This window comes from Chenopodium album, chromosome 5, assembly GCF_948465745.1.
Source record: "Chenopodium album chromosome 5, dcCheAlbu1.1, whole genome shotgun sequence".
In the NCBI taxonomy this organism is placed as follows: Eukaryota; Viridiplantae; Streptophyta; class Magnoliopsida; order Caryophyllales; family Amaranthaceae; genus Chenopodium; species Chenopodium album.
Window position 1 is genome coordinate 8,239,688 of NC_137838.1, and position 25,127 is coordinate 8,264,814.

The 25,127-nt window shown below is 32.3% G+C and overlaps 2 protein-coding genes and 1 long non-coding RNA gene across 3 annotated transcripts; 1 reads left to right on the plus strand and 2 right to left on the minus strand.

Annotated features, from left to right (window-relative positions):
• Positions 1 to 632: 632 nt before the first annotated feature.
• Positions 633 to 1,520, minus strand: LOC145630307 (uncharacterized). The gene is made up of 2 exons (XR_014112031.1): positions 1,202 to 1,520; positions 633 to 1,010 (listed from the first exon to the last, which is right to left on the minus strand). It is a non-coding gene; the product is annotated as an uncharacterized LOC145630307 (long non-coding RNA).
• Positions 1,521 to 7,454: 5,934 nt separating this feature from the next.
• Positions 7,455 to 11,665, plus strand: LOC145631770 (long-chain-alcohol oxidase FAO1-like). Its single transcript, XM_081683945.1, has 3 exons — positions 7,455 to 7,679; positions 7,812 to 8,084; positions 9,747 to 11,665. The coding sequence occupies exons 1-3, from the start codon at positions 7,455 to 7,457 to the stop codon at positions 11,499 to 11,501; spliced, it is 2,253 nt and encodes a 750-aa protein (XP_081540071.1). The 3' UTR covers positions 11,502 to 11,665.
• A 220-nt stretch (positions 11,666 to 11,885) lies between these two features.
• Positions 11,886 to 24,371, minus strand: LOC145631769 (phosphate transporter PHO1-like). Its single transcript, XM_081683943.1, has 15 exons — positions 24,117 to 24,371; positions 21,044 to 21,145; positions 20,655 to 20,898; positions 17,314 to 17,656; positions 17,148 to 17,196; positions 16,417 to 16,488; positions 15,901 to 16,030; positions 15,043 to 15,169; positions 13,758 to 14,007; positions 13,513 to 13,617; positions 13,344 to 13,388; positions 13,097 to 13,249; positions 12,621 to 12,905; positions 12,397 to 12,536; positions 11,886 to 12,288 (listed from the first exon to the last, which is right to left on the minus strand). Exons 1-15 carry the CDS (start codon positions 24,369 to 24,371, stop codon positions 12,198 to 12,200), a joined length of 2,391 nt encoding a protein of 796 aa, XP_081540069.1. The 3' UTR covers positions 11,886 to 12,197.
• Positions 24,372 to 25,127: the final 756 nt, after the last annotated feature.

The following is a 25,127-nucleotide window of genomic DNA, read 5'->3' on the forward strand; positions in this document are numbered from 1 at the left end:
TATTATATTAAAAATTGTTAAAACACAGTGTTTTAATATTGTGAAAATTATAAACTATTGAAGTTCACACTAGTAGATTATTATATTAATTAAATAATATTCATATATAACTATTTAACTATTCAATTATCCAATCAGTAATTCGTTTCATTCCCAAATACAAATTTATTTGTGCTTACAAATATATATTAATAATATATTACAAAGTAATATATAATATTTATATATATGCCCTTTCCGGTGAGATAAACGACTTGTATTTGCCGGCCTCTTAAGGTAACAACTAACAAGTTTATTGGAAGATTGTATGAAAATCACGTGAAACCATTGTTTTATTCTTTTCGGTTACACATACCAAGCTTTCTTTTAACACTCCATATGTAAAATTAGACAGATGTTAAAATATACCTTATGCAAACACATCAAATTAGTAGTACCGAATCACAACTAAATGACCTCGTGGGTCCTTTGTGAAAACTCTACAACCATGATCATAGAGATTTATATTATAGCCACCTATGAACTACAATATCAAACCACAAAGGTGGATAAAACCCACTCGAGTACAGTGGCGATTCCAGGATTTGTTCGTTATGGGTTTGGACTCTCCAAACAAATTGAAGGATATAAAATATCATAATTCAAAATAAAATTAGGGTGTGCACAAATGCACAATTCATGTCAATTACAACAACAACAAAAAAAAATAAAAAATAAAATTCAAATAAATTACAATTGAACTCGACGAGTCTTCATGTTTTGAAAGCGATTTATTACATCATCATCTTTAACTAGGAAAAACATTTCTTTCTCAACAAATGTGACTAAACAATCATAACACCAGTGACAATGCAGTAGTAGGGTCTGTGGGGGATTGATTTTGAGGTGTTGGAGATTCATTTTGAGGTGGTTCATCAATTGGGATAGAATTTGGGGATGACCAAGCTGATGATTTTTGTGATTTTGACACACATTCTTTCCAAAAATATTCTAAGCCTTTCATGTCCAAACTGTAAATTTGTAAAATACAATGAAATCAATGAATCACATATTCACATGTTCAATTAACAATTAACAATTTAACATTCTACAATTTTACATTACATTCACATAATCACATATTCACTAATTCACAAGTAAATGAAATCACAATTTCAATTAACAATTTTAAAAAAAAAAAAAAGATTAATAAACAACTAACCTGTAGACTGTCGAAGAGAGAGAACTCGGAGAACTGGAGAAGGTTGAACACCGGTCGGCCGTCGGCGGATTGCAACCTAGAGAGAGCGGCGTGCCGGCGTCTTCTTTAAATGAGAGTGAGGGGAGAGGAAGTCAGGAACTCAAGAAGAAGTTAGGGTTCTGTTTCAGGTTTTACCATTTTGAATTGGGGAATGGGGATAAGTTAAAAAAAAAAAGTAAGGAAATAAAGGGGTTGGGTTTCGAACCCCTGACCCCTGTACTAAAAGGCAGGGCATTCACCACCAGAACGCGGGATGTATAAGTGAAATAATATGCGGAGTTTAATATTTATCCCTATTTTTTAAAAAAAAAAAAACCTATTCCTTTTTTTTTTTTTTTTTTTTTTTTTTTTTTTTCCAGTATGGGTTCAGCTGAACCCACTGAACCCATATTGGAATCGCCACTGCTCGAGTATTATATTTTTTGCCTTTTAAAACGACTCGAACGGTATTCAAATCGATTAAAAATTATACATGATGATTTATTATTGGCACATGCTAACGAACGCCCCGGGGGTGTTGGATAAGCAAATTAAAATTAACATTAATTACACCGATCGATGCGTGATTTTGTCATGCTTTCCCAAATTAATACCAATTTAAGTAATATTTTAAATGTTTATCCAACGCCCCGGGGGCGTTCGTTAGCAAGATCCTTTATTATTAAAAAAAATAAAGCATTAAATTAATCAAAATGCTAGATTATGTTAAAATTAACTTATAATTTAATTTCACTTTCATTACGTTGTATATATATGAAGATTAGAATCAGATTTAAAAATAATTTACACTTAAAGAAACTAGGAAAGTAATAAAAATTGAAACCACTATCAAATATCAAACAAATTAGGTATGTGAAACTATAATTTAGGAGAGAGGCTTGATTTATTGAATTTTTTATACACTTGTGTATTGAAGTCAAAAGTGTAGATTAAAAATAAAAATAAAAAACATTAATCATTATTGAAGGAAAACTTTTAATGTGAAAATGATACATATGTAGGAATGCTGTCTGCAATGTTTTGTTTTAATACGGAGTAATATTTATAATAGATTTCTAAAATCAATCAATAATACTTCCTTCGTTACGAAGTACTCGCAACAAAGGGGTATTATTTGTGAGACATAAAATATTCTTTTGTTTGTGAGTAGTATGTGACGGAGGGAATATATATATGGCAAGGTATGACAGTAGGATTCTATACCTTATGGTAGTCGTCAACTTTCCTTTATCACGGTAGGACAATCAATCCTAACTCACATATTAATTATTTATTCTGATCTATGTCTAAAGAATTTCAAATTGATCAGACTATAGATCAATTATTAATTAAATTTGATCCATGTCTTAGGAATGTTAATTGTGAAATTAATTTGACTGTAAATTAATTAGGGGGCGTTTGGTTCGCAAACTGGTATGGGGTTGGAATCAGGAATGAAACCATAGTGGTATGGGTTTGGAACTTGATTCTTAATACCATATGTTTGGTATGATTATAGAATGCAATGTTTTTCTTTTATTTAATGCCTAAATGTATGGGAATGAGCCAAACCCACCTCCCCCCCAAGGTTTCTAAACCCCATACCTTGGGGGTTTGAGGTATGGGTTTGAAACTCATAAAATCATAGAACAAACATAAAGTATGAGTTTAAATCATTCCAAACCCATACCTTATACCTTAATTATGTAAACCAAACACCCCTTTAGAAGTTTTATTTATTATTAACCAACAATTGCGTGAAATAGTATTTAATTAAGTAAAGTTATCCTATTTGGATGTAAATATTTCAAAAAAAAAAAAAAAAAAAAAAAAAAGTGTTTCTTAGAAAATTGTTTTATGAGTATTTCCGTTACTGATGAAAACTAGTTTTGTGGCTTAATATGCAGGGAGATCATGCGTCCATTTTGGACCATACAATTAAGTACATCAAATCCATGAAGCTTCAAATTGATGTAAATAAAATAAAAAAATCCAATTACCTTATTATCCCATTTTTTACTTTAACGTTCTAATCATTTAACTTTTAGACTTGTAACAAAATCTAAAGTTTACTTTGTTAATTTTGCAACTAGCAACAGATGATGTCAAGGTCAATTGGACAAAGCCAACTCCAAAATTTATATGCACCTCAAATGATGATGCAACCCACAATGGTCCCTAGACTCGGATATGGTACGTGGCCTTCTCACATGTCATCCTCTGGCTATACGTACATGGTTACACCCCCGTGTGATGGTGTCGTGCCTATTCGACCCGTCCCTCAGGTTCAGACTCAGACTCCAACTCCGGGTACTTTTGGATCAATTTTATGCCCTCTACAATATTTGTCTACCACTGTTCCTACACCGGCTACACCTACTGTTATGTCCTTTGTCCCTCCTCTACCACAATTCACACAATCGAACTCTTCTGATGCCGTATCTCATATTCAGCCACGGAATTCTTGATCAAATCGATCTATGTATCTATATGTATCATAGTAAGGTGTTAAGCGTTAATAAGTGTAAAATACGTAGTATAATCACTACTTGTTGGCAGAACATATGTACTAGTACAAAATGTTGTGTAATTTAGTTTACTAGCTTTACAGTAATCAAGCTTATATTAGTAGGAACCATATATATACATAAAGAATGTTGTGTACTCCGTACTTGTGTAAATTTTAAAATCATATTCTTATACTACGTATATGTTCCTTATTCCAAATTTCCAATACAACCTCTTTGGCTTTCATAATATATACTTGTCAACACACGTCTTTCACTAATACGAGTACGAGTGTTGAAACCCATTCACTAATTTCAACTTTGATTCCCCATTGAAATTTTGTTAGAACATCAAATATTCCCACCATAAGTTTCTTAGTTTCGTCCCTCTAATGTCTAATCACATCGACAACTTTTTTTTTTTTAAAAAAAAAAATTACTATAACTAAAATACAAGCAATGACCTAGGACATCGTCCAGGCCAAAAACTAATTATTATTTTAAAAAGGAATATATACATTAATTGAGATTAACCCAATAACATTTTCCAAATTCAAAATTACATTAATTGATAATATACTAATTAATTAAACATAAAGTCAATGCTCATACAAGAATAATATCATACATACTACAAATAAGATTGGAACTAATCACAGTTTAGTTGTCTCCTAATAAAAAAAATTCTTCTTTGGTCACCTAAACTTCCGCATATAGTGCATGAGTTGTTCAAATGTAGCATGCAATTTCTTCTAGACTCAACCATAGAATAATTGGTGTTTTGACAAGTGTTAAGGTAGAATCATCGATCCAATGACAAGTGTTAAGGTAGAATTATCCAATAATTAAGAAATTAATCACAGTTTAGTTGAAAATGAACACATCACCCTCCTAGAGAAACTAAAACAAACATATCATCTAAGGTCTAACCCAACCAATAGAAGATTCATGCACATTCCATTAGCCTACAAAATCTTTGATTAGCCTTATTTTTGGTTAATTATTGCTTTCCAACTTCAGATTTTGCTTTACCCTTAAGATATTCCATATAATAGAAGTAACACATAAATTTTTTTTAAAAAAAACATAAATTTTTTTCAAAAAAACATAAATTTTTTTCAAAAAAACATAAATTTTAAGGACAACAAATTAATAAATCCATGTCCTTAAAAAAAAAGATATTGATGTTACATTTTAGTGGTTGGTTGCATAAAATGCATTTATTCATAATTTCCTAAAATAGTAAATCTTCACGTCAACCTTTAATACCAATTTTGTTTGAGGAATGTAATTATAGTGAAAATGAGTGAACCTTATAAAAGACACAAGTACATAACTATGCGTTGTGAAGTATGTAAAATTCAATAATGTGGGGGTAAGAGGTATAAATTATTAGGTGAGAAAAAAGCATTATTTGTGTTGTATTCATGTCTTATTTAAGCAAGAAAACTAAATTGCAATTAAAATGTACAAAAAAAAACCAGTTTCTATTTTCACAAACATACTACTTTGGCTCTCATCTTGGTCACAAGCCAACGGAATTTGTGTTAAATAATATCATGGATTCTACTATGCATGTGAACAACTAACTCATTTAGTGTTCTAGCTATAGAAGTACTTATTCAGATAAGCCTAGTCAAAATGATGGAGATAGGTTCCTATATGTGTAATCTTTGCGTACAAGGAGACTATACTATTAAGTTAAAAGTACATAACTACATACTCCTAACTCCGAACTTATAATTTAGGCTCTTGTCTGACGTTCCTTGCAGAAGCTATTGGCACATTGCCCTTAGCAATGACCTCCTTCTTGTTGAAGATTTTATTTTTTTAAATTTTTTTTTTTTTTTTTATTAAAGGCGATAATCTCACAGTTATTAATATTTTACAGGGTCGTTTTATCAGCTAGCTGACCATGGAAACTTCAGCTTCTTATGGCGGATGTCAAGGCTATCTATATGGATTCTTTTTCGAGCATTCATGCACGACATATCTATTGGGAAGGAAATCAGGCAACAAACTATGTCTGTTGCCTCGCTCTCTCGGCTATTCTACTCCGAATCATCCAGATATAGATCTGTTTCCTTAGAACGACCGTTATGGTGTATACATAGCTAGGTTTAGCATATTCCCAAACGGATAAATTACACAAGCACGTATTCTATGTGTGTGTATGTGCTGCAACAAAATAAATCAATGCCATTCAAGTGTGTTAATTACATATTACAACAAATTAAATGTTAACATATGCCAACAAATTAAATGCCCGTTTTATAGGCTCACGAATAACACGCTAAAGCTGAAACTAAGCAATCAAACAATGTATAAGTACGGAACATAGCAAACTAATTTCACTGCTCTTCCCTGAATATGTCTGAATTGTTGCTGACAAATTAACTAGACAAATTTTAATCCTGAAAATCATCACTAATAATTTACATCCATTAATTAATCGAGTTCTATATGAGAAAATTTTTAAGCACCTAATTCAATATATTGAAAAATTAGTGTGTATGACAGATTAACAGTATAGTAAGTGTACATTAACAATTACCAAAAAAAAAAAGGAAAAAAAAAAAAAGTGTACATTATGCATGTATGAGAGTTTTTATTTTATTTTTTATTTACGGGTATATGAGATTGTTGATTGCACACTCGACATAGAGCCTAGTAGGTTAATTTATGAGGATCAAGTCATTAAGGTGCGTTCTTTTCACCTAAACTAATTTTTGGGCCTGGGCAATGCCCCAGATTATTATACGTAGTATATGAAACTAACTTATCATTAATATACATTGTAATTTATGATTTAATTTTCTTTGAATAAATATGTGTTTTTTTAAAAAATAATTAAATCATGTGGTTTATATATATATATATATATATATATATATATATATATATATATATATATATATATATATATATATATATATATATATATATATATATATATATATATATATATATAATGTGTTTGATAATTAGCTTAGATGGCTAAGGCCCTGTTCTCTTCACCTTAAAAAAATAATATTAAGTAAAAATAAGTTCAGTTCAGTAAAATTCAGTTTTCTTAAAGAAGAATTATAATAGAAAATCCGTAAAAATAATTTAAGTTTAGTAAAAATAAGTTCAGTTTAGTAAAAATAAGTTCAGTTCAGTAAAAATAATTTCAGTTCAGCAAAATTAAGGTGAATCAAACAGGGCCTAAATAGTCAATTTTACTATAAGTGGTTTGGGTTCGAATCCTCTTATCTTCATATTTTTTATATTTAAGCCATCATTACTAAGTCCATCCATAAGTGTGACGTTTCACATTAGGATAATTCTTTTTATTTTTAGAAATTAATTATCTTTATCTTATCCATTAAGTACTTTCTATCAAACCCCTTTTTTCACAAAATTATTAGTAGATACTTTTATAAAAGTTACATCTCGTCCTCATTTTTTGGCGTTGAGATATGATATTTAAAGTCCCACATGCATTATTAGGCAATTAATTATCGACCAATTTTGTCGAGTCTATTTTGTGATAAATATGATTAGAACAATGCTTAAACTTAATTAGTATGATTAAAAAAAAAAATTCAATAATATTGCTATTTGCAACCGTTATATCTTATATGAAGTTTCTAATACTATAAATACGCACGCATACAAGCAAACAAACCATACACATTTCAAAACACACACTTTAGCAAACAAATATTTTCACAAGAAAAAAAAAAATGAAGAAGGTAAACCAAAGTCATCCTAGATTAAGAAAATCATGGGAGAATAAAACCTATGAACAGATAATTTCTTCCTCAGAAATGGACTCCTTAACAAGTATTTGTGAAGCTCTCTTCCCTCCACTTGATCCTCCTTCTAAACTCGATCATAATCAACCAATCGATAACTCTACTAAATCCTTCTATCGATCCTCTGGATCTCAAAAACCCATACCTTTCGAGGTAATGATCAATTACCATATACGTACATACTTTAATTCCTCTCTGTCTATTATTTTATAGTCACGTTGATAGTGTAAACTTATCAGGGTTTTTTTTTTTTTTTTTTTTTTTTTTTTTTTTCTTGTGGTTTAGGTAGCGGGGGTGATGAAAGATAGAGGATTGCCGGAGGCAGTGTTATTGGTAAGGGTAGTATTATGGTTACTATCAACAAGATTAGGGACACTTTTGTTATGTGGATCTCTTTGTTTTGGTAAAGAATGGCCTTACATAACAAAGTTTTCTCATTTAGCAACTGAAAGAAGAGAGAAGATTCTACAGAATTGGTCATGTCACAAGTTCTTTAGTCCACTTAGATTGGTCTTCTTTTTTCTCAAGTCATTGTGCCTCTACTTCTGCTTTTCCTTGGTAATTAATCTTTCTATCCTTAATTATTTTTTCTGTATATATACTTCTAATAAGTTTATTTGATTGCCTTTTATTTAAATGATATACAAATAGTAGATATTTATGTCATACAATAATAAGCTTTGAATGTTGCTTAAGGATTTAGTCCATTTAGTTACTATAACTTTGGCTTTCTCTTGTTGTAGTAAATAGATTATTAGATATATAATTGTATTGTTTGTCAATCAAAATCATGATGAATATAACGTTGTTTTTATCTTTATACTTTCGAGATGTACACTTGTTAAAAGATTACATGTAGTTATACGTGATTAAAGTAAATTAAAGATAGAGAAACACCATAAGTAGTATGTGGAAAATAGTATTTTGAGATAGACAAAAACGAAAAAAGTGTAAAGTTAATTAGCGCGGGATAGAAGATTGGAAGAAATATTATACTCTATGTTGTTTGTGTGTTCCAAGAAAATATAGTGTTCACATGGGTTGACATACTATTAAATCTACTTAGGTCGACTTTGAGTAGATATTTGGTCCGAAAGATAATCATTTTCAAAGATGTTATTTTTCTCATTTTTCTTTGTTTGGCCCGTAAACTTTATAGAATGGAATGTAGTTTTACAAATAATAAGTTTGAGTGCTCGGAATTTACTTATTTGAGGAAGTGCCATATTTTTTTGTCCCTTCTCTTTGTTTTATCGTATAGGGCTCTTCTCGTGCATGGTCCAATTCCTCCATAAGAGTATAATAATACATGAGCTAGGAAACAAAATAAATAATTAGGAAAAAAAATTTCAAAATAAAAATCACTAATCTAGCTGAAAATTTCCCTTTAATTCTCTATCACACATTCCCAACAGTATTCTATGATTTTTGGGAAGGGACGAGAAACGTACCTAATCATCCAATTACTATTCGGTTTTATTTTATGGTAAGGAATTAAATAAAAGAAGTTTGAAAATGATAAATTTTTCATTAGAAAAAAAAATCCTAAGTTGGTCAACTGTCTTTAGCTACTACTGTAAATTTTGATGGTTATTATATATAGATAAGTCAAGCAAGTTCATTGCAATATTTAATGAGCTTTTTTTTTTAAAAGAAATATTTAATGAACTTTTAGAGCACCGCTAATAATTTATTATGATATAATAGACTAATAGTGTTTTCAAAAAAAAAAAAAAAAAAGACTAATAGTGAAAAGAAAAGGTCTCTTTTAATTTGGTCATTTTTATATAAACTAAAATTTGCTTACATAAGCCGAACTGAACATAGCCTAACTTATATGTGATATTAATCAATTTTGATTATTCCGTTCTATTGTGAAAAACTATCTTACAGAGATATACATCACGTATGCGTGCGCGTCATTATTACCTACATTCAGTTAACTGTTGCATGTCATTAGAAGTAGAAAGTAAGGAAGGAGAGAAAACCTAATAATTGGTTGGTTCTTTAAAGTAGTACGGAGTACTAATTTGTACAAGTAATTTATTTGCATAGTACGTTAATTAGCTTGATGGAACAACATTTATCAACTTTACCGTCCAAATGTAAAGAGCAAGTCTTGGGTGAATTGAAATCGTTTTAGATCTATACATTGCTTGTTGTGTTATAATGTAGCATACCAAATCAGAATATGCAATACTGATTATTCATGATGAACAGGTGGATGATAACTCTCATAACGCGGTATGGGAGGCAATAGACTACGAACCTGATACCACCACCACAGATAACAAAGCAAACAACCAAGGGCGGCCTCTAGAAAGTGGCATTGTCGAGACCCTCTATGAAACTCCGTTAACCCTATTGCAATCTCTCACGAGTAAAGGGCTCGATGTCAGAGAGGATCCCAAAGATGACCTCTACAAGATCAAGTGTGATGTAGTCATTGTGGGATCTGGTTGTGGGGGAGGAGTGGCAGCTGCAATCCTTGCTGCAGCGGGCCAAAAGGTGGTGGTCCTCGAAAAAGGAAACTACTACACTGCCCCTGACTACTCCTCCCTTGAAGGCCCCACGATGAACGAGCTCATGGAGAAAGGAGGAATGATCCCTACCACTGATGGGGCTGTCATGCTACTTGCAGGGTCTACTGTTGGGGGAGGGACTGCTGTCAACTGGTCTGCTGCCCTGAACACTCCAGACCCTGTCTTAAAAGAGTGGGCTGACGAACAAGGGTTAGGCTTGTTTGGTAGTCCACAGTACAAGTTTGCCATGCAGAGTGTAACTCAAAGGCTTGGTGTTACAACTGAGTGTGTGAAGGAAGGATTTCAGAACCAGGTCCTGAGAAAAGGGTGTAAGAATTTAGGCATAAAGGTCGACCAAGTCCCACGGAATTCCTCTGAGGCTCACTACTGTGGATCCTGCTACTATGGATGCAGGACTGCGGACAAGCAAGGGACTGATGTGACATGGCTCGTTGATGCTGTCAACTTAGGAGCAGTGATAATCACTGGCTGCAAAGCCGAGAGGCTTCTCTTCACAAAAAATGGCCACAAGAGAGAGAAAAGATGTGTTGGAGTTTTAGCGAGATCATTAAATGAGAAGATCTCGGGAAAGTTTGAGCTTGAAGCCAAAGTGACCATTTCAGCTTGTGGGTCATTACTGACACCTCCGCTACTGATCTCAAGTGGACTGAGGAACAGACATATTGGAAAGAACCTCCACCTCCATCCATCCCTGATGGTGTGGGGATATTTTCCAGAGGGACCCACTTCACAATTTGAGGGAAAGAGCTATGAAGGTGGGCTGATCACATCTGCACATCAAGTGGCACCAGATCAAATGTCCAACTCCATGCCGAGGGCCTTGATAGAGACACCTGCCCTAGGGCCAGCTGCTTGTGCTGCCCTCTTCTGCCCATGGGAGTCAGGCAGTGATATAAAGAGGAGAATGTTAAGGTATTCTAGGACTGCCAATTTGTTTGTGATGGTGAGGGACAAAGGGTCTGGAGAAGTCCGGTCAGAGCAGAGGATCAGCTATGGGTTAAGTGCAGAGGACAGAGAAAATATGACAGCAGGGCTTCGGAGAGCCTTGAAGATTCTGATTGCAGCTGGTGCTGTTGAGGTTGGGACTTATAGGAGTGATGGGCAGAGAATAGAGTGTAAAGGAAAGAGTGAGGATGAAATAGAAGAATTTTTAGGATCAGTTTCTGCTACCAAAGGGCCTTTGACAGCTCGTTTCTGGGCAGTTTACTGCACGGCCCACCAGATGGGAAGTTGCAGGATGGGAAGGAGAGAAAATGAAGGTGCAGTTGATGAGAATGGGGAGAGTTGGGAAGCAGAAGGATTGTTTGTATGTGATGGAAGTGTTCTGCCTAGTGCTGTTGGTGTTAATCCTATGATCACTATACAATCTACTGCTTACTGTATTGCAAAGAAGCTTGCCGAATCTCTAAAGAATGGGGAGTTTAACATCTAGATAGGTTTTCGATCTGTAATCTGTATTTCTAACTTACTAATAAATTTAAAATTAGGAGAGGTTGTTTCAAATAGAAGTAGGGATGTATGAGTAAACTCTTGCTTTTTAACTGTGTGGTTTTTCTTTGAAGTTTAGATCAATATGTTGAGCAATAGATAAACTGTTTTATTTTTCACCAATACAGCAGTTCCAAAATCTAACTCAGAATCATGAACCAGCGTAATTTGACAGCCATACAATCTGATCATGAATACACTTGGAATATGCATTCTTATATTCCAATGTTATAGCCTATAGGTGACAGGTTCACAAGATAAAAGCAGAAAAAAGAACATAAGATCAACTCAGATGATACTTATCCAGAAATCTATTCGGCCAAATGCGTCAAAAATTTATTGCATTTAAGAAATCGTATGTCATTGTTACAAAAAATAAACATACATTTAGGTCAATATATATTGCTGAAACAAAATCTCCAAGTTTATGGAGACTGAATTCAATGGTGCACCTTCTGTACAGAAATGGGCTTTGCAGGTTGCATGAGTATATATTCAGATGCATAATGAGCGAGAGGTTTTCACCTGTAACGGATACTTCAGCGCAGCTCTTTTAAGTTCTGTGGAAGACAAACAAAAAATTGCATTTCTTCCACCACTGAAGAACTTGAGATATCTGTACAAGATTTCAGCTGACAGTTTAGCCGTCAGAATCTGTTTCACGGAATGGCAGAGGAACTGCTTTTACAGCCCTGTACTTGCCCACATTGTTTAGGTGCTCATTCTCCACTCTGTTATTTGAAAGAAGATAAGAAAAACCAAGTCACAAAAGGTTAGGAGCCTGTTACAATTCTGAGATAAATGTCACAAGTGAGAAAAGCTACTCTTTAAGGGCTTACCTATAAAAGTTCCAATGTCCTCGACGAATTACTTCTAGAGAAGCCAAAGAAAAGTCTAAAAATTTGGCTTCAATATTTCCAACTTTTATAAACCTCATGACACTCTCCACCCAAGCAACTCTTAGGACCAAATTGATAACCTACAAGGAAAGTTACCATTTGAATTGGTTTCTTTTTGACATGTAAAAAAGAAAAGAAGGGGAAAGAGCAAGATGTGAACTTACAATGGAAATATAGTAGATACTTTTCTTCTTCAGAACAAGATCATCCCTTAGCCACTGGTTTCTGGAATTGGGATTGAAAAATCCCCAGTCTTGCACATAATCCCAATATAGCTGGTATATTGTGGCCACAACAGAAGTCAACACGACTAGAATTGTGCTAATAACCGTAGGTTCTTGTTGCTGGGCATATGTTAGCCTAGCACCAGCAGCGACCATGGCAGAAACATACTTGCCCAAGTTAGCTAACTGCTTAGGGTCAGATTCATCAAACCATCTCCTGGCACACTTGAAGGTCATGAAAAGGGAAGACACCAAAAACAGAAAAAAGGGGGTTAACAATTTATTTAAACTCTTGTGTACTCAAGAGGTGCTAGAGCAGGAAATACTGCTCTTTGCATCACACAGAGCAGAAGGACAAGTATGGAAAGCACTTATGATGTGTTCAGCAGAAAATCATTAATAATTGAACTAGGTACCTGCATTGCACGCCAGTAATATGGTGCAAAGGAGATGACATATGCAAGCTCTCTGTACATTGTTCCTTTCTTGCATACATCATAGCGGTGTGTCTTGAAAGTGCCAGCAAGTAAATAGCAACCTGTGGTTTCCATGTGCCTAAGCAGCGGAATCTGTAAAAAATACACATTTGATTAGTATTTGGGCTCATGAATGATAATAATATAGTTAAGCTGATAACATCATGGTTCCACTCTCAAGAAGTACCTGGCTAGTCAGCTGATCAGCCATGAAAAAATCTACCATCAAAACCTGTTACATGATTTCCAAAACAGACTGGTCAGCTTAAATTATATACCTACTTTGTAAGTCATTACATCAAAGAACAGCCATATAGCAAGATCTCAAGCAAGCATAAATTAGTTAAACATATTACCTTATACAGTGGAGAGAACACTATGTTACGTATAACCTTGAGGAAGCTATATCGAGTTGAACGATAAAATGCATTGAAGGGGCAGATTAGGATTACAAGAAAGATCTGAAAATCCAAGGTAAAATAAAATTATATTCTTCCTCTGACCATATGTGGTCACTGCACCATCACAATTGCACATAATATGATTGTAGTAGAAGAAGAGTAGAAGACGGAGGAAAATAATATTTGTAACAATAACTAACCAGGAGAAGTATGCTAGGAATGGCGTCAACTTGTTGTGCAGAAAAACCACTAGATCTTAATATGAGGTGAATGACCAGGGCACTGACCACAGCAGTCATCAAGGAAGTACATATAAGAAAGGCATCCCTGTACTTGAGAGCTGTCTTCGGTGAAAACTCGAATATGAATGTATAATTGATCCTAGTGGCCTTCCACATAAGCAAGTTGCATCCATACATGAACATATGTAAGCTCAGCAGAGCAAATGTGCTGCACCACAAAGTTGATGAAAGAATAATTTAGAGGGATATTAATCATTCAAAAGTGTAAACAATACCCCCCCCCCCCCCCCCCCCCCCCAAAAAAAAAAAAAAAAAAAAAAAAAGACAACAGAAGGTACCCCTTAGGGCCTGAGGACTCCAGAAATAAATTTTGGGACCATCAAGGGCCGAGGGTAACAACCAAGTGGCTTGACACCACTAGGGAATTCCATGGTCCTTTGCCACACTATTGTCAATGGGCATAGGAGGCGTATATTTGCAGTTTTGCACTCTTCGTCCCAAAATGTTTGCAACTTTTGGAGTTTATGATTCATGATTTTGTGAGTGACAGTTTCCAAAATTTGCAAATATTGCAGGACTGAATAAGTATAGATCTTGAAGAAATAAGTTTATTTCTCTCATTTTCTTTCATTTTCTTTACAAAGGTCCCCCCCCCCCCCCCCCCCCCCCCCCTTTTTTTTTTCTTCATAGTCTTGGGTGAAAGTCTCACATGCGGTTCTTGGAACTTTGGAAGTGCTTTCCACAGTTAACATATGTCAATAAAGTCTAAGATTGGCAAAAGGACGTCATGTGATTTAGGTCATTATGAACCACACAAGAAGAAGATTGTCTTAGTTGGACAGGCCAGAATCTAGCTCAGAGAATTAATCTCTTAGCTCGCTTAGGTGACCTTGGGCTGTACTTCACCTACATTATGCATGAGTTCCCTCTGGACAATCAAGGACAATAAAGCCTATGTGACACATCCTATGATATATGCTACAGGGTTGATAGTCTCACCAATGCCCTTTGGGCCTCCAATGTCAAAAGAAATTAAAATAAACAGTAAGTTTCTAGGTACCATCCCAGACCTTCAATTAGAGTTTCAATTCCAAGTACTCAACGCACTATTAGAGATAGATAAATAGAGGTTTAAGAAATATATTCAAGACAACCTGATGATTTATGAATAATTAAATTCTCAAGGGAGCTAAGGCAAAGGCAATAAGAGTTTGAAAAATATAAGAAAAGATTTGATGATTACCTAAAAATAGGATAAACGGTCTCCATGTAACCAGACTCATCTTTGCTTCCAGGCGAAAACATACCAGAAATATGTGCCAAAATAGCATATACAACAAAAAGGGTCACAAAGCAGCCCGTAAACAACCCTGTTCCAAACAAACCAAAAAGAGTTAATGAACCAGCTAAAAATCATGAAATTTTCTTATTGTTGAGGTTCATGGGTTCAAAAAGATATCTATTCAGTAATAAGTTGCTCAATCTTATAGACAATTTTCTCATCATATATTTGTATTAAATTATCATGTTAGTCAAATTATCATTATCATTGACACAACAGTTTCAGTTCATCTGCCTATGACTAGTGAGAGTTATTTGAGATCACATTGGTATTCAAATCAAACAAATAATAGTGCATTGGTATTCTAAACTGATAACTAATGTGGAGCAAAAAACAGTTAGTATGGAGCTTAAAGAATGAGAAAAGAAGGGTCTTTGTGGGAGTAATAGATAACTGCAATTTCTTTCATAATTGATAAACACATATGAAGTATACTATTAACTTAATTTAAAATGGTAGTGGAAAATGATTAATCATGTGATACAACCACCCACTTAAGAAAAACTACGTGTCAAAATTGAATTCAACTAAAGGCTAATTGGTTATATTAATGCTAATTGCAAACATAAAAGTATGTAATTTAATCAAGCGGTAAACAAACTTGTGAATCAATTATATCATTGGCAGCATTGTCAACAACATCTATATGCAGAGTGTATTGTGATATGAAAGAATGACATTTTATCTAAGAATAAAGAGGTCAAATATAATTAACTGTTATTTTTTTTTTCTTGGGCATTAGGTGCAAGATAAACTTACCAACAAAAAAAGTAACCATGTGGGAGTCTTTCTGTTGCTGAGGACGCAAGAACTTCATAGCCTTTTTCCTGTCGTTGTCGGCAAAGTGCTTGATGAATAAGGACTCCACTTCATCCATTAGTCTAACCACCTTTATGACACCACCATGAAAAATAGCAACTCAATTAGATAACTTTTTTTTAACATAAACTCAATTGCACAATCAACAAGTTGGCAATACAAAATGTTTTAACTCTCAAAAGTTACAGCAGCCACTGCCTAACAGGATCTTGAATCCTTCCTATAGCCTATTGCTCTTGCAATCTTATATTCATAATGTTCAGACTATCCAACTTTACGACGAAAGATTCCAAGTTCAATCTACTTTTCCTCTACATTTTGGTGGAAAATGATGCGTTTAAGGGACTCAATTCAAAGCATTACATGTTATTAACCAATACGCTAGAATATTTCAGAAACTACAGAAAGCAAATTATGATTCACATAGAGGGGGAAAAAAAAAAATCATTTCCACACCTTGTCAGAATTCATGAAATGGGAACTCTTCACTGTTTTCAGATAACCAGCAGATGCTTGTCGATTCGCTACCTGTTCAAGCAAATGAGAATTCTCACATTAATCACAACTGATCAAAACTTACCTTATAAGAAAAATTATTTCACCATACAAATTTACACAAGCATATTTTGCTAGGAAAAAGGTTAACGAAGCCACTAGCTTAGATTTTATTCCAAGAACAACTGTAAGAAAAGTCCATTTGGATAACTAAAAGCAATTTGGATCCATTGAGCTACCAGTTGCACTTTCTGAAAGTACACTTACCAATATTACCACAATGTCTCTTTACCCCAGTGTATGCATATTGACATTCTAACAGAAAAGGCGAGTATACCTTTTTTTTAGCAGAGGGGTATCTATTTTTAGTGTCCTTCCCAAGTAGAATACTGTCCGAATTAAGGAATCCAATAACTACTTTGGTGAAAATGCTGATTAAAAGTTCCACACCATTTTATGATGGATATTGGGATGAAGAATTAAAGTGTTTCTGTTTTCCACATGATTGATGCAACTAGTAAATTGTAGCTCAGATATGTGGGTGCAGCTGTTATTGTTACATACTCCAGCATGGTGATAGGATAACGATTAATCCATCATTTTTTACACATGAAAGTGACTAAGCAACCAACCATTCTTAGATTGTTAGAACTTAGATGACAAGTCCATAATAATTTAAATCAGTGTTATACCTTGTCGAACTTCTTGAGAATCTTCGTGAATGCTACCAAATTCAGTGTACTGTCAAATGGTAGACCACAATTAGCATTTGGATATCATTACATATGCACCAGCTATATCGAAATAAGGCAATCAAACAAGAAATAAAAACAAACTCCATAAGTTTCATATATATACCAGTAAGTTTTTATAAGGCCAAGACCCCTGTAAAGTTCCACAAAAGCCCCTCTGATCATCTTTTCAGCACACTGAATTTTCTTCCTGTTAATCATCTCCCTAGGGCAGTCCTTGCTAGTACTGTTGGCTAGATCCTCCCATAATGTAGACGTTACAGCGGAGATTGTCCGAGCTGGGGTGGTGGCTGGAATGTCAATCCTCAGGGCCATCTTTGGCTTCCCTTTCTTGGTCTTAGACCGGTTAGCCGCCCCAATAAAATTCAACCCATTCTTTTCAAGAGCTGCTACTACCTCATCTGTCTGTGATGAGGCTTCTGTACCCTCATTGGCATCAGACAGGTTTTCTGCAAATTATTGATTTCCATCCTCTTTTAGTAATCAAATCCAGTTAAAGAAGTATAGAATTTCTAACAAATCACTGCTATATCAATTCATTTTAGTAGAATCAATATGAAATTTCTCATAATTCAACGTCAAGTAATACAACAAAGTTAAGCAGTCCTTAAATCCAAGTTCAGATACTTCTCTGAGGAATTAAAACAAACACCTTGTGTGCAATTTCAAAACTCGAAACCCCAGATAAAACCCACCAAATCAAATCCCAGAAATTAAAAATTACCACATATTACATCAATTTTAACAAAGATCATTGGAAAACATTTGATGGGTAAGTAGGAAAAAAGGTGGAAACTTTAGATTATACTAGAAAAGTAATCAAAAGTGGTGAGACAAACAAAAGAAATAAGATTTGATTAAGACAGTTGATTTTTGTTTTGTGGGTGAAGAGCAATTAAATTAGTTGGTGTCTAATCCCTAAAAAATCTAGGTGAATTTTTGTTTAGAGTTCCACACGATTGCTATTATGTTTGTGTTTTTCTTAACAAATGTCAAATTAAATTAGGAGAATGTAGAGATTTCTTAGGGTTCATACTTTGTATGAATGACATGTACTACTTTTTTACTTTCTTTAAAATAATCAAAGTAATTATTAACCAATTATAGAAAAGAAAAAGAAAAAAAAATTGCAATGTGAATTGGTGAAATGTAAATAGGATCAATGGATTAGTTCTAAAAATGCGAAACTAAAATTAAATAGGCTTAAGGATATACTTCATATAATTTTTTACATACACTCGGGTGTGTAGATTTAGGAGTACTCAGAGGCTCATTTCTAAAACTTTTGTTGAAAAATGTGTTTTAGTACTCCCAATCATTAGTTTTATAAAATCTACAACTTTCTTAAATTTTGTGAAAAAAAATCTAAATAGCCCTCTAGATAAGGGACGGAGGTAGTACAAAGTATTACGGAGTACTTATAATAGTACAATACTGATATATGGAATTTAAAAACATAGATGTGGCAATATTAAATTAGAGGCCACAATTGCATGAGAAATTTGGTGAAAATAATCCACTTGATTCCTAACCAATAACATAACAAAAGGAATAGTATAATAAAGTAGAAGGTCAACATAAAAAGTCAGAGGACATGAAGACTAAAAAGAGTATAGTGGAGATCCTATTATAAAGTCCATGATAATGAATTAATTTAATGATAATGTCCTACATTACATAAGCAACCATGTTATATTGGACCATATAGTAACATTTTGAGGGGCACTGTACTCAGGTGTCTGCCACTATAAATATATACTTAATTAAATTATAATCGAACTTATAATCTAACCAAGCTTATTTAATTATCTACAACATTTACTTTGTAAGGAGAAAATTCCTACTTAACCAACATCATTGCTAGTAGACCGAGATGGTGATATTTGAACTTGTGACCTCAAATTTATAGTTACATGATGAGTTTTGCACCGTCGTTTTTTCTTAAATTATAATTCATGTACAAACAACCAGCTACCAACCTAGCTACCACAAATAACATACTAAGTACTTGTAATTAATATTAGTAGTTGCCACTAATCTATTCAAGTTGCCATTTTTGTTTGTTTTGCTATTGAGAGTCGTCGTATCCCACTAACTTCTTTTTTCTTATCATATGGCAAAAGACACACTATTACTTACTGTTTTTAAGCATTTAACAACTAACAACCCACTATATGTAGCTATATATATGAATATATATTGGACACTACTTTATGTAGGGTCAATAATATAATTAAACCATCCGTAGTCCGCTAATTTTGAAGTTGCTTCTTTAATTTTTAAAGTGTTATATTAATTAATGGTTTGTTTTGGCACGTAATTATTTGCATGGATCTTGTATACTTTGTATAATAAATGTATTGGGTATAATTGATAAGTCAAATTTATTCAATTGAAGAAATTAATTGTATTTGATATAGAGTTATTGAATATAAACGGATCAAAGTATACTACACGTCTACACGTACATTGTATACAAGTTTTTACCGAGTACTAAACATTTCCCTTACAAAATTGGCTTGAATTTTGAAGAAGTGAAACTAAGTTGCATACTTGCATTAGTACTCCATACTTTAATCTATTTTGTATATGTGTAATTATGTGGAACAATTAATCTCTATAATCTAATAGTATTAAAAACTAATGGGGTCTCATTAGTATTATATTAGATATTAGAAACAAGAAATTAGGCAAAAATATGAGAAAGCTATTAAGCTAAGAAATGATATGACCTCGTATTACTGCTATAATTGTAAACTTCAAAGCAAAAAATAAAAGCGTGCTTCACTGAAATTTTAGTACTCATGCATGATGCATGTACGTCTACTCAAGGTCATCTTATATATTACTATAATCTTATGACTTATTTGTTGTGTCAAAAGATACATATAATTTTAGGTAGTGATGTAAACGATTTCGATATTTATTTCTATCCTATGTATCTTATGACTATGTAAACATTTGTGTACACTTAGTATATAATTACGGAATATGATTTGTGTATAACTTTTCATAGTAAAAAGACGTTTGTTCTCGATCAAGTAAAATTATTTGAATGGATTATTTGTGCTTGGTTGCCAAATTTCAAAAAGTTTTATGTATTATCTCACAAAAAAGTTATCATGTTTAGGAAAGTTAGTGGAAAATTGGATTAGTGTCGTAAGCAAAGTTTAATTTGTTAATGGAACTAGTGTTAGGTCTTGATCAAAACATATTCATATTTAAGTTTGATAATGCATATTATATATATATACACACAAAAAGACATATACTAACATGCATGATATAAGAGTAGTCAATAGGATAATTATTTTAACGTTATTTTATTATTATTAAATATAAGATTCATGTCAATTTTGTTAACAAGAAAGATACAAGTGTAATTATGTAACAAAATCATGTTAATAACATTCATAATAAATGAAAAATTATTGTACGTAAACTTACCAGAAGTGTCCGAATTTCGCGTAGAATTAGAATTAGAACGAGACATAAATCCTCCATGAAAAGACGATTTTGGTGATGAGAAATTCTTTCGACGACGTTGTTCTAAGATTTGTTTAAGGTCTTGTAATATTTGTAGTTGCTTAAGAAGAGCTTCTCCTCTCTCTAGGAACTCAGTTTCCCTAGCACTGTAAAAACGATTTACCTTCTCTAATTCCTCGTCCAACACATCAAAAAACATCTTCACCTATATCATCATTAATTTTATCGATCTCTATGTTAGGGTTTTTTTAAAAAAATTAAGATCATGGTAAACCTTTGACTATAAGGTACAGTTCGATACAATATACATGACAATAAATGTTCTAATAGGAAGAGTTACATCGTTTTACCTCATCTTCTTCTGAGAAGAGTTGAGAAAGTTCTGTTTCATTTTCTTCGCGTAATTGATCTTCTTGATCATCCTCCTCTTCTATAGATGTTCTCTTCACTGCCTGTAAAAATTTTTGTTACCTTGTTATACTTGTAACTCTTTTAAATTCTAAAATAAAATAAAGGAAATTATATTGCTTTAATTAATTTCATGATTTAGTAGTTTTATGTCACGATGATTTCGTGCATGATGGTTATTATACCATAAAAATGGCCCCATAATCATGCATAACAGACAACATTTAAAGGGACAAAATTTTGGTCTTTACATCAACTTCTAAAAAAGAAGAGAAAGTGACCTATTTGCTTGCTATCAACATACAAAAATTTAAAGAGAAACCGAAAGGTATGGAATGCATTTTTAAGCTACCTAGTGCTTAATAACATATATTTTTTACCTTAATAAATACAAATAAAAGAGGGTCCGATTTTATTTTTCTTTTTATGTCCAATGAACGGGGAGAAAACATGTTTACAAAGCTTTTTCTAGATGACGATGTTATTCTCTCACTTTTTTTTTTTAATTAGAAACATAGGATTTTTTTTTTCTATTTTTTTTTTATTTTTTTTTTATAAAAGAACAAGCTAGGATTTCTTTTTAATTATTGGTTAATTAATGTTAAAACCTCTATATTTTTCATCACATCATTCATATTGAAAGAATATTCTAAATAGAAGTAAACTCCATCAGGTACTACAAATGAAACTAAGATTTGATATATAAAATATTTTATAATCAATGTTATTGTATGTTGATGTTAGTTATGTTACACACAAACACTACTAATTCACAAAAAATTGTTATTTTCAACCAAAAAAAAAATAAAAAATAAATAAAAAAAACTTATAAAAGCAAAAATTTTCATTTTTATTATATTTTTCTTATATTATAATTATGTGCGGTAATATATTAAAACTCCAAAGTTTTTATATAAATAATTAAATTTTATAACTTTCTACTCGCAATATTTATGTTATTTAAATGGAAAAGATTGTTTTCTTGTTTATTATAATACTAGTTTAAATCCCGTGCAACGCACGGTTTTTACTTAATCAAATTATGAATCAGTGAATTATAATGTTAATACAACAATAATTTTTTTTTCCATAAAAAAAAACAATATTTTTAATTGAAACAAATACTTGAATTTCTTTTCAAAAAAAAAAAAAAAACTTGAATTAATATTATATTGTTATCAAAAGTTATTGATTATTAAACATTAAAAAAACACAAAAATTTAATGATTATAGTGTTTTACATGAGAATGCAATTTATAATTATAACTCGTGCAATGTAATTATATGTCCATATGTCCCTATTTTGTTGGCATGTTTTGACCGGCACAATATTTTATACGGAGTAGCATACTATAACTGGCACAATGTTTTACAAATTTAATTGACTAATTTTTATAATATTTAATAATCATGATTTTTTCATTTTGTTTTATATTTGTGTTTATAGTTATTGAATTGTAATGTTATTACTCCTTCCGTCCCCAAATGATAGTCTCTTATGGGCAAATTTTAGTCCCAAAATGTTCACCCCATTTGCTTTTTCCAACAACCATTAATATTAATTTTTTACCAAAATTTTCTCCAATTTGCAACAATATTTGTGTAAATTTAAATTTTCTAGGTAAATTTTATTTTTCTATGTACTTTTATTACTTTCTCTCTTTCAACTTTTTTTCATACCCAATGTCAATTTACTTTTTCAATGTACTTTTACTATTCTTATTTGTACTTATTAATTCCCGTGAAAAATGTCCATAAAGGGACTATCAAAAGGGGACGAATGGAGTATTATAAAAAAAGAAAAATAAAAAAAATGATAATAGCTAAAGTATCAAATCCTGGTTAGAGCAAAAAAAACTTTCAAAGAAAAAATACGTTGTAGAATGATACGAAGTACGGGAGTAGTACATTTTATTATTCTAATATATTACCTTATTATGTGTTTGTTTATTATACAAAAATACCTATTATAAAAAATTTGAAAGATATGCATATAGAATATATTTCGTATATAGTTGCCAAATTGAAAGTTAAATATCATAGGATATATAAAATAATAGTAATGAAGATTTTGTACAAAAAAGAAAAAAATTGGAAAGAAAAAAGTGGCGGGAAAATTTTTAATCAGAACATGACAGGTGTCATCTCAGATTCGCTTTTAGTATTATGTAATTGATGCCATTAATATACTCAACTTGATTAATAAAATGTGTCCCCACTTCCCACACACCAAAAAGCCATTACACCAATAATACATCATTATTTGTGCATCTAAAATCAAAAGTTTAGGTAACAAAAGTTAAACACTCATATTTACTCCTTGCCACAAATTAGATACGGGTGGCCACCACAAATGACAAGGATATTCCTTTTTAACACGAGATTACGGGATATTCAAGTATAACAATATATAGTAAAAAAAAAAAAAAAAATCATTACCACCTAGCTATGTTTTAAAATTGTGTCCAAAACTAATGAAATGAATACCTCAAAAAACTTTGCCCTAAAACCAAATTCTAAAAAACGACCTTTTAAACTGTAGCTAACACGTATTTTGTCTCGCCCCCATTTGTAATTTATGTTATCCCAGCTCTGTGACTAATTTGATGCCTTAAAAGAAAATATGGATATATATAGTGTAACATACCATGAAGGTTATAACCACCATGTAAAAAAATAATTAAAACATTAAATTCTTTTTTATGTTTAAATAAAGATGTAAATGACTACTAATATTATATTGTTCAATTTTGCAACGTTACTTAAGAGGGGAAAAAAAAAACCTTCATGAAATAGTCCTTTAATATTAAGAACAAGAAAAACATTAGCAAGTTTTTTTTTTTCAAAGTAATCATCAAAAAGTATATGCTTTAATCCTAACTTAAAGCCTTTAATCACTTAAAATCCACGTGAATAATCAAGATTAATGTGTTCCTTAACCCTCCCACACCACCCCAAAAATATGGTAAGTATGGTTAACGTTTTTTCGAAAACTCGAAAATGAGTTATGTATACCTCATTATCACCTGTTGAAGAAGAGCTACCAACATGGAGTTTATTAGAGAGCATGGAGACGAAGGAACGAACGGGATCGAAAACCGAGTGACCGAAGCTGGAGCAATGGCCGGAAGTGTAAACTTGAGCTGCTTGTTTTGGTTTGAGGGAGAGTTTAATTTTCTTGATATGTTTTTTTAGCTGCCAATAGTTTACAAAATAATCCTTCCATTCTGGTATAAGTTGTGCCTCCAATTCCTTTGAAAACTTAACCATCTTTTTTTTTTTTTGGTTGAAATTTTAGCCCCTCTTTTTTGTTTTTTCTTTCTTCTTTGTTGTATGAAAACAAAGAAGAGGAGAGGGGAGGAAAGAGGAAGAAGATGGCATTAGAGAATTTTAGTAGATTTATTTATATATATAGAGTGGAGAAAAATTTAAGAAAAGTTTGTTGGTGCTTGGTGGGGCTAGTACTCTTGTACTTTTTTTGGCATATGGGGTTTTTTATTAATTTAAACTAAACTTAAATTGGAAAGATTTTATTAAAAAAAATTTTTAAAAAATAAATAATTTATGTAGAATACTTTTAGAGAGAAGGCAAATAACAATAAGGCATTAATTTAAACTAAACTTAAATTGGAAAGTTTTTTTAATTAACTATTGTCGAGGCGATGATACTTTGAGGGAATTTAAGGCGGAAATATTTCGTGTCGTGTAGGTTCAAGTGACGTGTTATTGTGTTCTCATGCTTAAGCAAGGTGTGCCTAAAGCGGGCTAAAAAAATTGCACCTCTTGTGTGTCATGTCAGGTTTATGCTGGATTGACTCATAACCATTATCTGATCTAATACTCCGGATCCCATCAAGCTAGAAGGTGAACCACATTGTTTTCAGCTCTCTTAGCAACATGATGACATCCAAAATTATTAATAAACAAAGCTTTGGACTTACTAATGTCTTCATAAAACAGAAATAGATCAAGGAGTAAAGGCAACTGTTTCCTTGTTAGTAACAGCCACCACATTGTAGGCATCAC